We start from the raw sequence: 12,645 nt of genomic DNA, 5'->3' as shown, positions 1-12,645 counted from the left end.
ATGGTAAGATTACAGATTCCTGTAATGAGGGCTGCAGTTTCCTGTTATAGCTTATAGCTAATCGAAATACTGGGGCATGATAAGTCATTTAAACAGAAGCATCCATGCCAGCCTTACCGCTTTGATGCCAGAGAACTGCTGGCCCACCGTCAGGATGATGGAGCAGAGGAGTGGCCAGCACTGCTTAGGAGAGCATAGCATCCTATGAACTCTCATCCCCTTTTCTTCCTGCTCATACTGGTCCTCCTGATGGAGCTCTTCAATCTCATCCTCTGTATAGTGTGAACCTCTGAGCTTCTTCAAGACTGGATAGGGGGAGAAGAGAGGAGGATTTGAAGTGTTGGGGGAACACACTGGGCCAGGAGACATTCGGGTACCCCAGAAAACCCAGGATTCAGGAGGCCCTAAGCTAGGGAGAACTGCAGCATCCTGGAAGAGGTGGGGAGAACAGACTTGTGTGCTGAGACTTTCACAGAAAAAGAAATATTGTGGGACTTGATGTGCAATGAAATCCTTTTCCAGTCTTGCAAAATGTTTAGCAATATATACTCTGGAGGCAATCCTCAGGTATTTCCAGATGGAGAAATACTCTGTTTGAAAAGTAAGCATTTGCATTCATCAAGTCTCTTTCCACATGACACAGCTCTAGCTTCCTATGGCACCTCTTCATGCTTATCAGCTTGTTCACATTGCTTATTTCCTCCATTTGCTATTTCATGCCGCCATCTTCTAGACACTTGTCCATTTTTAAATCTTTTAAAGAAGTCTCAGAAGATGCGACTCTCATTATTTGAGATGATTTATTCAAATCAGTATTTGAATAAATATCATTGTCTGTTTGTTATATATACACTTTTGTCCTGGTTTGGAGAAATCCACATCTTAAATAAATGTACATTGATATACATTTGTGCAACCCTGGGAGGTCGGTTAGGCTTGAGTTGAGTGTTTGGCCCAGAGTGAGTTTGTTAGAAGCATCAGAACCATGTGATCATCTGAGAAGAACCAAATACAGGGTTACAGTCCATATGGGAGGAGGGTTATTGTATCTCCAGCCTGAGGGGTTATCACAGTTCTTTGCATTTCTGTGCTTTGCAGGGCCATTTTACCTTCCTTTGCTTCCCTTTCCTGCTTCTTTTGAATCAGTAGATACCTAGGGCTTTCCGGGAGGAAGAGCAGTAGGACGAGCTGAAACAACGCCCCGATCCCAGTTAGGCCAAAAAGGACTGGCGAACCTGAGCAAGAAGACATATTTATGAACTGTGACAATGACACTCATCTGATTTGCTCCAGGATCCAGGGATGCACCGTTCTATTTTACCTTGTTCATTCCCCAGGAATTCAGGAAGACTAACAGCCTGAGCCACAGCAATACCCAGAGACATAAAGAACAGACACACTTCGATAATGGTTCCTCTCAGGTTTACAGGGGCAATCTCTCCAAGGTACATTGGAACAGAAGTTGAAAAAATACCTAGTTAGATGGTAAGTCAAGAATTAATGCACAGCATAGCCGTATTCAGACATTAAGTTCTACCTGTGTTCAGATGTCTGTATGTTTATATGTATGTTTATGTAAATGACTATTCTCCATACATTTTAAAAGTGAACTGGTACAAGCTTGCTGATATGCAGGAAGTGTACAGCTGTACCTATGTTCAGCAAGTATGTGAATAACTGTACCTACATACAGATCTATACTTGTGTACAGTGTACACAGACTGTACAAGTGCTGAACATAACATGTGAACAGAGTTTATTATCAGGATCTGCCCCTGCTCAGCTCCTGAGGGATCTTCAGAGGAGGAGGATCCTGGCATGACCCAAGGAGATTCCTCAGAGAAAGAGGACCCTAATATGGCCCCTGATGAGCCCTTGGCCAGGGAGAACTATGACTTTGCCCAGGAAGAACCCTGGCCCAAGGGAAGACCCAAGTGCATCCCCTGTGGAGACCCAGACCCTGATAGAGCACCTGTCAAGACCCCTCTGAGCAGTGAGAGTGAGGATCCTCAGCCATCCACTTCCTAGGGTGTCCCACCTCCTCAGGGGCGGAGCCACCATTGGTCGAACGGGTTCAAAGAACCCGGGCTGCCACCAATCAGGGGCCGCGAGCACAGCCCCAGGCACGCCCCCAGCACCTGACATCAGTCACGGGAGCATTCTTTCGGTCCCAAACAGGGCCATGTGACCCCATTTGGAGCCAAAATTGGCCAACGCTACATTGGCAGTGTGGGCCAGTGTGACTCTCCCTGCCTTAAAGGCAGGGAAAGCTGCTCCTTGTCTCGCTGCCGACGCATCGGGGCCAATCGATTTCCCTCCCAAACGGGGCTGTGAGGCCCCGTTTAGGAGAGAGATCGGCCCACGCTGTATTAGCAATGTGGCCAGAACAGTTGTCCCTGCCTTTAAGGCAGGGAGAGTCACACCAGCCCACGCTCTCCAACGCAGCGTGAGCCGATCTCCTTTCCAAACGGAGCCAGATGACACATTTGGAAAGGAAACCATGCCCCCCCCCCCCCGCGACTGTCATCAGATGTGGAGGCCTGGCTAGCTGGGTCCCTCGTCTGATGTCAGACATAGTGGGCAGGGCCACGGCAGCGACCACACATGGGCCGCCGCCAGCCTCACTCTGCTCCTGCACCTCTTCCAGGCAGAATGCAGTGAGTCCAAGAGAGATATACGACTCAACCCCTAGGAGAACTGCCACTGTTGAACCTGGGCCAACCTGCAAGTGTAGCAGAAAGGTGCTCACTTGGCAGCATGACAGCGCTTACTAGAAAGTGGCCTCCTGGGGACAAGAGGTCTACTCGGGAGGAAGCTTAAGATCATTTCCAGCTGCTGCAGCAGTTGATGAGGCAGAGCCTAGCTATCAGCTGGAACCCTTTTAAAAGGCCTTCCAGAATCCCAAGAAGGCTGCTTGTACAACCACTCTTGCTCCAGTCCCCTGGACCTAGCGCCACTGCATAACCTCCCTCTTTACCAGCCTCAGTACTGGGCATCCTAGGAACCTGGCCTCAACAGCACCCTGCTGGCATTCAAGCCTGAGCACCGAGCAGCACTGAGAGTTCCTCTCTCATGTGAAGGGAGGACACTTATTCCTACAGCTTGTACAGGAACATGTTTGCGGAATAAACAATAAAGAAGCCCCGGCGAACCTTAGGGAGCAATTGTATATGACCCCAGAATGTTTTCGATAGAGGTCTATGGGGTGCTGTCATGTCCCCCCCCCCGCCACCCTTGTTCACTGTTTATGAGAGTCTGCTGGATGAGATTGTAAGATTTAAAGGTGGTTCACATGACCACAAGGCGGTGGGCTTTTGAGGAAGGCAGGGGCCTTCCTGCCTTCCTCCAGATGACCAGAGCCCAATTAGGGCTCCACTACCCGCTTGCCCACAAGAGCGGAGTGGTGGTGAGACAAGCGGTGATGGAAAGAGAAAGAAGCCAGGCCTCACACTAGGCAGTGCACGAGCAGCACTGTGCCTTGGAGAAGCTCCATGCTGCCTGGCCACTCCTTTCCTGATGCTCTATGATGAAGATGGTGGCCGGCAGCACAGTGATGTGCATGGCCAGCAAGTGAGGTGGTAGGAGGTGCACACTTGTGCCCCTACCTCACTTTCAGCCTGGTTTAAGATAGGGGGGAGGAGCAGCAGCAGGATCAGGAGCAATCCGGGAGTCTCTTAAGACCAGCCCTACCTGTGCTTAGCCTGCTCTACCCAGGTTGGGCTGGTTGTGAGAATGCCTTCTTTGTGTTCAGTGGCAGTGACTTTGCAACGTATCAGGTACTACATGGGCACACAGTGAGGCATTCTCAGTGGCCTCCTCTGGAGTCTAGACAAACCAAAGCGAACACCTGTACATTTTCCAGAAGTGGCAAAAGTTATTTTGATTCAAACTAAGTGGCCAGAGATAAGGTAGCATAATTAGCATACCCACTATGAGCCCTTGGTATAGCTCTGTGGTGGCTAACTCAGATGCCCCGGTGGGCCAGAACCAACCATGACTTGGTGTGCAAGGGCTGAGGTTAATTCTTATTATTAATTAATTATTAGCACAATAATTATTACATTAATAAATATTTAAAATATTAACAAAAGTGATGGGTTAGAGTGTTGGAGTCAGGGGAATGAGGAATAGTGTCAGAAGGCCCATGGATGGGGAAACATCTGGTCTCAAGCAGCGAAATGCATTGGCTCCTTGAGACCAAATGTCCGCCTCCCCTAAGCTCTCCCAGGGTCACCAGCAAGAGGACTAGGGCTGTACGAACCAGCTCAGTTGAACCAAGTCCAGTCTGGTTCGGCCATCAAGACTAGGATTTCCCTGTACAAGTACACAGGATTTCTTAGCCTGAAATGGGAATCTTTTACCTTGAAAAGGGGGGTGCCAGGGATGGCAGAGGTGGCCGTGGAGGTGGCAGAAGAGGCTGCGGCAACAAAGGACACATCGGAGGCAGCGAGGGCTCCTCCAACCCCTCCCCTGCTTGCCTCCCCAATTGACAGTCTGCACCGGCTGCTGGTGGTGGGCAGGCGGTGGGGGGGGGGCGGGGGTTGGAAGTGCCTCCACCTTTATTTCCAATGGGTCAGCTGCTGCCTTCGCCATCCCCGGCACCTGCTTTTGAAGGTAGCCGCTCCCCTTTTGGTGCCCCCTGCCCCTTTTAGGCTAGAGCAGAGGTTCTCAACGTTGGGTCCCCAGATGTTATTGGACTTCAACTCCCATAATCTCCAGCTGCAGTGGCCTTTGGTTGGGGATTATAGGAGTTGAAGTCCAATAACATCTGGGGACCCAACATTGAGAATCCCTGGGCTAGAGAATCCCCTGTACTTCTAAAGAGGAATCCTAGCTCTTGTGGGTAATTACTTATATAGCAGAGTATTTCAGGAGCTAACTCACTCCCCTTACAGCAGAAATTAACGGAGTCTCAGGGGCAGCAGCTTGTAAATGATAAGTGTGGAGATTCATGTAAGGTTAAATTAATCTACTTTATTCAGAAGTCCATGATGATAGAAAAGACCTATATCTAACAACTGGCTACATGTTGGTCAGAGAGAGACCTATAGAAGCATAGTGCTCAGAGAGAGAGCTAGAAGCATTGTGAGGAAAAGAAGAAGGAAGTCATTCTCAGGAAGTTTCTGAGCACATTCTATCCATAGAGGGGTCATAGAGGCAGAGATAAATAGGAAAGATAAAAAGACCCTAACTGTCTATCTAGTGGTCATTAGGGTTAGTGGTGCAAAAGGTTTATGCCATCTGGAGCTGGATCTCCAACACTAGCCAGATTCCCCTTTACAAGTATACCCTTTGTGACTCCTGCTGTAGGATATTCCTACCTGTAAAAAGGTAAAGTGTGTCGTCAAGTTAATTTCGACTCCTGGCGCCCACAGAGCCCTTTGTTTTACTTTGGTAGAATACCTGTGGGCTCACAAAAAAGCCCCCATGGGCCAGAACTGGCTTTATGTTGTACAGGTGTGGGATGGCTTGTGCTAATATGTTATGCAGTTGATATTTAATCTATTTTCTACACACAGGAACTCCTTTTTCTTGTATTTCTTCCCTTTGCAGTGTTAGCTGATTTTCTAGTCACACACATTTCTAGTCACACTACACCAGCGTGGTGTAGTGGCTAGAGGACCGGGGAGACCCAAGTTCAAATCCCCATTCAGCCATGATACTAGCTGGGTGACTCTGGGCCAGTCACTTCTCTCTAGTCATGTGCACGGACCAGTTCGGAGGCCATTCTAAAGGCCTCCAGACTGGTCCGGACATGGGGTGGTTTTGGTTCGGAAGGGTAGGGTGGGGGGTTCCAAATAAGTATGGCGGGGGCTTTACTTACCCCTCCATTGAACGGCACCGTATTTCTTTGAGCAAGCGGGCGGCATACTTCCCTGCCGCCTGCTTCATTCCCCCTCTCGGCGCGGCTACCTCCTGGCTTTTGATTGAAAAGTTCTCTGAATTCTGAATCGGGGCGGCAAGGTATCTCCCAGTCCCTGCCGCCCTCTCCAATGCCCCCGCTCGGCTGGCGGCCACCCCCTGAGACCCCAAGACCCCTGCCGCCCCTTCCCTTCCCAATACTGCAAGGGGTCAGCAGGAGAACTCCCCTGCCGTCCCCGTCTGCTTCGCCGGCTGCGTGCGCAAAAGGCTTCCTAGAAGCCATTTGCAGCCCAGCCGGCGAAGTGGGCGGGGACGGCAGGGGAGTTCTCCTGCCGACCCCTTGCAGTATTGGGAAGGGAAGGGGCGGCAGTGAAGCTAATGTTAAATCTCAAGAAAAATAAAGGTCTTACCATATTAAATGTGTTATGTTTTATGTTTTTAATTCCTAGAGATTTTTATACTAGGCAGTATATAAATTCCATTATTATTATTGTTATTATTATTATTATTCTTAAGGCTGTGGCAGAAAAAGACCAAAATAATCCCAGTGGTAATTGGTGCCCTGGGTGCAGTTCCAAAAGACCTTGAAGAGCCCCGCAACACCATAGGGGCCACAGAAATCTGTGGGAACAGCCTATATTCTGCGACGATATCTATAACAATTGACAATAAAATTCAGCCATCTCAGGTCCTTGGGAAGGATTCGATGTCTGGATAAAACAAACCAGTCAATAACACCTGTCTGACTGTGTAAACAAGAAATAATAATAAAGTCTAGGAACAGCCTATATTCAGTGAGATATCTATAACCATTGACAATAAAATTCTGGCATCCCAGGTCCTTGGGAAGGATTCGATGTCTAGATAAAACAAACCAGTCAATAACACCTGTCTGACTGTGTAAACAAGAAATAAAGTCTAGGCAGATTTTAGCCCTCAAACCATGCTTCTTCTTCTTCTTTTTTTAAGTAAATGAATCCAGGATTCAGACTCACCAGTGCATATTCCAGCAGCAAAGCGTGTAGCAAAGGATAACGAGAAAGAGTTTATCATTTTGAACCAACATAACAAGATAGCGCAGAGTATAGAAAATATATCATTTAGCAGCATGGTGCGTTTCCTAAAAAACACAATGAAAGGAGTGGGGGGGGGGTGACAATAAATGTATGGTAGCATCAAAGGAGCAGAGAAAGACCAGAAAGGGAGCAGCAGAATAGAACTGCTATAGGGTCCTGATCTTTTATGCATAATCTGGTGTTTGGGAAGGGATATCAGAGGAACGGACAAGAAGCTTTGCAACGCACTGAATCTCCAAGCCCCAACCACCATAAACCCTTTCTTAACCGCCTCCTTTGGCTGCTTTAGATTTCAGTGGACTTTGCCCACACATATGCATAAGGGCTAGAAACTTGACCTTTCAGTCCTGCTTTTCAGCTGTTTCTTTTGTTACAGGAATTGTGTGGGACTGAGCCTGAGACCTTCTGCAGGCAAAATATGTGCTCTGCTACTGAGTTATGGCCTTTTCCCAATAATCTCTTACAGTATATTAATGGAGCTAGAGATTAATGTTAGATGATGCCTAGGTAAAGAATCAATGGAAGCCAAAGTGGGGGTGGTATTACCTAGTGGTTGGAGGGCATGTTCCTTCACTGCCCACCCTCTGCATTTCCTCTTTCTTCTTGTAAGTTCTTCGAAAACATGCTGGTGATGTGACATAATCACGTTTACAGTTTCCCCCAAGTTGCTCTAAATGATTGAATGCTGCTGACCAGTGGAGGGGGAAGGCATCACACACGTATTTTACGAAATGTTACTGTACATAAGAACAGTCTTCTGAGAAGCTCATAGGCAAGAGGTGAGTGCATGCTCTCTCTCTCTCTCTCTCTCTCTCTCTCTCAATTTCTCTCTCTCTCTCGCTGTTGCTCCCCTGCAACTGGTATTCAGAGGCATGTTGCCTCTGAGGTTGGAGGTGGCCTATAGCTGCCAGACTAGTAGCCATTGATAGGCCTGTCCTCCAAGGATTTCTCTAAGCCCCTTTTAAAGCCATTCAGATTGGTAGCCATCACCACGTCCCATGGCAGAGAATTCCATATAAAAATTACAGGAGAAGCTTGCCATTTGTGCATCCAGTATCCACATTTTTTATTATTCCTAGTTGGGTAATTTACACCAGATTTGGGGCTCAGCATATGTGGGGTCATGGTGGCCAAAAGGGGGTTAATTCCATGTATCCACAGGTCTGGGGTGGGTGGAAATGACCAAAAAGGAGAAGGATGCATTTTGTCATTAGCTTGTGTTTTTTTAAAAACATATTTTTCATGCGGGGGAAACAGATTTGGGACTTTCGGGGGACATTACTGGAGACTTGCAGAGCATGGTAGGGCACCTTTCCCCATTTTCAGGGCCCTTTTTGCCATTTCCCACAGTTTCTGGAGTCTCCAAGAGCCTTTCCCCCTGAGTCCCATTGGCTTAATGATTCAGTATTTGCGGTTCTGTTATCTGTGATTATCATGGGTTCTCCTGTATGCACTGTGTGAAAATGTACTTCCTTTTGCCAATACTAAATTTCCCGGCCTTCAGTTTCATGGGATGTCCACTGGTTCTAGTGTTCTGAGAGATGGAGAAAAATTTACCTCATTGCAGTAGTCCAGTCTGGACATCACCAAAGCATGAGTGACTGTGGTTAAGTCCGATTCCTGCACGCAGGTTTATAGCTGGTGTACCAGCTGGCTTTATAAAATATAAGATTTGTGTTTATATTTTAAATAGTTTTATTTCATATTTTATGTTAGTATTTAATTTTTTTAAGAATTGTGAACTGTCCTGAGCCTTCTGCTATTTTGGATGGGCAGTAGATAGATGAAATGGAATTCACTATGAACATTCGTCCCCTGAGAAAGGACCAATGGCCATCATTTGTGGGCCTCGCTCAGGTACTACTGGTGAAACATGGGTGGAAGCAGCAACATGCCCCCTCCCACCCTCAGAGCCCAGTTAGGCCTTAAAATGTTGATTGAGGATTCCTAACTTCTTCTTTGCATCTACAGACATCTCCCATCACATCCCCAAAAATTACTCATGGACCCCCACTAAATTTTCATAAGGCTGCAATAAAAATTAGAGTGATAAAAGATATCTGATTCCAATCTGATGTCTATTGTCAACTCTGTCAACAGTGAAGCTAATGTTAAAACTCAAGAAAAATAAAGGTCTTGCCATATTAAATGTGTTGTTTTATGTTTTTAATTCCTAGAGATTTTTATACTAGGCAGAATATAAATTCTATTATTATTATTATTAGTAGTAGTAGTAGTAGTAGTAGTAGTAGTAGTAGTAAAAGACCAATAGTAAAAGACCAAAAAAATAGTAAAAGACCAAATCCCAGTGGTAATTGGCGCCCTGGGTGCAATTCCAAAAGACCTTGAAGAGCACCTCAACATCATCATAGGGGCCACAGAAATCACCATCAGCCAATTAAAAAAAGCAGCTTTAATGGGGACAGCCTATATTCTGCAACGATATCTATAACAGCAACAACATTGACAATAAAATGCAGCCATCTCAGGTCCTTGGGAAGGACTCGATGTCTGGATAAAACAAACCAGTCAATTACACCTGTCTGACTGTGTAAACAAGGAATAATTTATAAATTGTGTTTTTGGGGAGCTATCTTTCCTTTTTCCATGGATGCCCCTGAATCCACCACATGGACCCTGGAGGGGGCATGCACCCCAGGTGAAGAACCCTTCTGGGATAGGGAGTTTAGCAGTCACAATAGCAATACCTGCCAAACCTATCTACCAAGAAAGCAAAGATTAGAGACCCCAGGATGCCTCCAGTTGGGAAGATAGCAATAGTGAGCTCCAGAAGTAATATTTTAGGATCTGTATGCCTGCTGGACACATGGAGGTCTCCTTGGTTCAATTCTTCCTCCACCTAGAAGAAAAGAACACAATAATAACTGGGGTTAGAGCTTTTGGTCTCCAGTTTAATCTTTAACAATTAGTTCCAGAGTTGCAAATTATATTGAGGTCTTTAATAAGCAGCAACATTTAACATATGCTGTCTTGTTTTACATGTTTTTGTACACTCCCTAGAGTCTTCGGAGTGGGCAGTATATCAAATGTTTCAAATAAATAAATAAACAAACATATTTACTAAGCCTTTTGTTTCACTTCAGTGACAACAGCAAAAAGGCATCATCTCATACTGCGCGCGGGAGAATGGCAATGGCAAATCACTCATTTATTCTACCAAGAAAACCACATGGCTCTGTGTTCGCCAGGAGTCAACACCAACTCAACAGCACAATCTTTCTCCCCCCCCCCGCCACTTTTTTTGTTTCCTATCAGTTTCTGTCTGAGTCACTGTTTCTACTACTCCTTCCTGCTTCTGCTGCCTCTGCTGCACAGACTGCTGGATCTGTAGTACTACAGAAAGCGCTGTAAACAACTACACTATAGGACACATTACTGGGTGGTTTCTAGATAGTGCGCTGTGCGACGCAAAAAGTGGTGTAAACTGCCGAATTCAAACTGCAGTTGAAATCTGTTGTAAGCTACAATGGGGAAATACAGCTATTCTTCTGCAATGCAGATGCGATGTTATAGGGCTACAGCGCAGCAACAAAATCCAAAAGAAGGCATTGGAAATGTGCATGGCATCTTGCTTACAGCGTGTTGTGACACTGTTATAGCTTGCAATCTGGAAAGTGCCCTGGGCAAATAAACTGGGCTTACAAGTGGGTGTGCACTTGAGAGGGAGCTGCAGCCACACCTGGCTGCCCATTGAAGGTGTCCACATAATTCACCTGTTTGTCACAGTCACATTACCCTTTTTTCAGGGCTGGCTCCAAAAATGGCTGCAATTTTACCTTAATCAAGGAAAAACTTGCTCCTGCGGATCTTACAAGGCCTGATCACAACCTCAGAACAAATATCATATAATGAGTGGACATTTGTATAAACAATCTTAAGTTTGTTCTATATGGCCTTTTAGCATCAGTTTCCCCATGATGGTAGAAGGCAATCAAGTTTGCAAAAGATCAGTCCAGGCTTCCCTGGGCCCTGGTCAAATGTATCCAAGTCACCTTCTGATTTGAGCCCTGACAAAGGCCTTCTGTTACCTCAGACTTCTCTAGTTCTCCAGGTTGGCCAACCTGAGGCACTCCAGCTGCTGTTGGGCTCCAACTCCCACCATCCCTATTATTGGCCATTGTGGCTGGGAATGATGGGAGTTCTTCATTCCTTAGTCAGACTAAAAGGATAATGTTTAAAGATATATCCATGCCTTAGTGACAAACAAATACAAATACATACTATGTATACATAAAATGTACTATTATATACACTTGGGGATCGGGGTGGCGGCCAAGGAGTTTAGGTGGTGGAAGCAAAAAAGCAAAAATAGATTTTGTCCAATTAAGAGTATTGTTTTTGGATGATTCCAATGGATAATCATGTTGATAAATCCCAGTTGATTTGAAATGTTATATAGTTTGTTATGTTTGTGTTGTAGTAGGGTTGTCATTTTAATTGCTAGTTCTTTAGCATTGACAACAGTTGACAAACCATCCTCTAGGCATTCCTCCCTCTCCAAGAAGGGACAGAGCAGAAGATCAGCACTGAAACCATTTGTTCATTTTTGCTCCACTTTAGCCAATCCAGGAACACTGACCCAGTGCCTTACAAGTTAATAAGATGGCGTTACTTGCTTTAATATGCGTTTCCTCAAGACAAATTATGTTGGTTCCCTTCCTTCTTCAATTTTGAAAAAATCTTCTTCCTCTTTGATGGGCTATTTAATCCGTTAATATTAATTACAATTTTTTTTTTTAGAATAAACCATCTCCTCTGAAATCTTCAACTGATCGGTAGACTAATAGGCAGAGGCCTGATCACTTTTCTGTTCCTCCGGTAGGTCGTCAGCTGGTTGGTTCGAAGCTGTCATATCCGAAATGTGTAAAGATTCTAAGAGATGTGTGGCATCCAAAGGTGTGAAAATCTGTGCTTTCCCCGATCCAAAAATACTTCTAAACAGAAAGGAATATGCCATCTGTAACTTATTTTCTTTTCTTGAAGTACAGTTGTAAGAAATTTCAGTTCACACCATTTACGTAAAATATCAATAGGAACATCCGGGAGGATTTGTAGACGGGTACTATGATATTCCAAAGAAGATCTTCTTTGCGCCTGAAGGATTGCTTCTTTGGTATTTTTACTTAAGAATTTAACTGGACTATCTCTGGGAACTTCCCTCTCCCAAGAATATCTTGAATTCAATCTATTTAATAATAAATAATAATAATAATAAATAATCTGTAAACTTCTTGAATGTCCAAGGGACTTTCAGAATCTAGGTATTCCTGAAGCAAAGTTTCAACAGCGGCCCAAAGGTCCCCTTTCCCAAATTCCTCAGTTAACCCACAAATTTTTATATTATATGAGCGCTGCCAGGATTCCAGGATTTAAATTCGATTTTCTAATCACCTGAAATCTGTTTCTCGAGATGTTTTCTCAGCAGTTATTTCCTCTTGTATTTTAACAATGTGAGTCGAGAGATGGTCATATTCTGTGAGTTTCTGAGTTTCCTGATCAAATCTTGATGTGATCTCCATCTGGAAACTATCAAATTTGGCATCTAGGCCTTGAATTCGGGATGAAACACTCTGTAGTTCCTTAAGAAAGGTCTCTTGAGGTTTAGAAAAAGAGGAGGAGCCTTCCGCAGTTAATGGGCTCTCAGAAATGTCAGGATCCTCATCAGAGTCTTTTCTGGTCTTTGTTG

The 12,645-nt window shown here is 45.2% G+C and overlaps 1 protein-coding gene across 4 annotated transcripts in view; it reads right to left on the bottom strand.

The window, feature by feature from the left end:
* LOC128343416 (solute carrier family 2, facilitated glucose transporter member 5-like) overlaps positions 1 to 12,645 on the bottom strand; it is a 62,434-nt gene that overhangs the window by 23,005 nt on the left and 26,784 nt on the right. For 2 of the 4 annotated variants that reach the window (XM_053292420.1, XM_053292418.1), the window contains exons 4-8: positions 9,647 to 9,798; positions 6,858 to 6,982; positions 1,322 to 1,474; positions 1,110 to 1,235; positions 118 to 305 (exon numbers count right to left, since the gene is read on the bottom strand). In XM_053292420.1, coding sequence (XP_053148395.1) covers positions 118 to 305; positions 1,110 to 1,235; positions 1,322 to 1,474; positions 6,858 to 6,982; positions 9,647 to 9,798 — 744 coding nt within the window. Of the gene's footprint in view, positions 1 to 117; positions 306 to 1,109; positions 1,236 to 1,321; positions 1,478 to 6,857; positions 6,983 to 9,646; positions 9,799 to 12,645 lie in introns of all 4 variants that reach the window. The other 2 variants (XM_053292419.1, XM_053292421.1) reach the window with 2 other exon arrangements.

This window comes from Hemicordylus capensis, chromosome 2 (assembly GCF_027244095.1).
Source record: "Hemicordylus capensis ecotype Gifberg chromosome 2, rHemCap1.1.pri, whole genome shotgun sequence".
Taxonomy (NCBI): domain Eukaryota; kingdom Metazoa; phylum Chordata; class Lepidosauria; order Squamata; family Cordylidae; genus Hemicordylus; species Hemicordylus capensis.
This window is presented reverse-complemented; position numbering and strand designations above follow the sequence as displayed.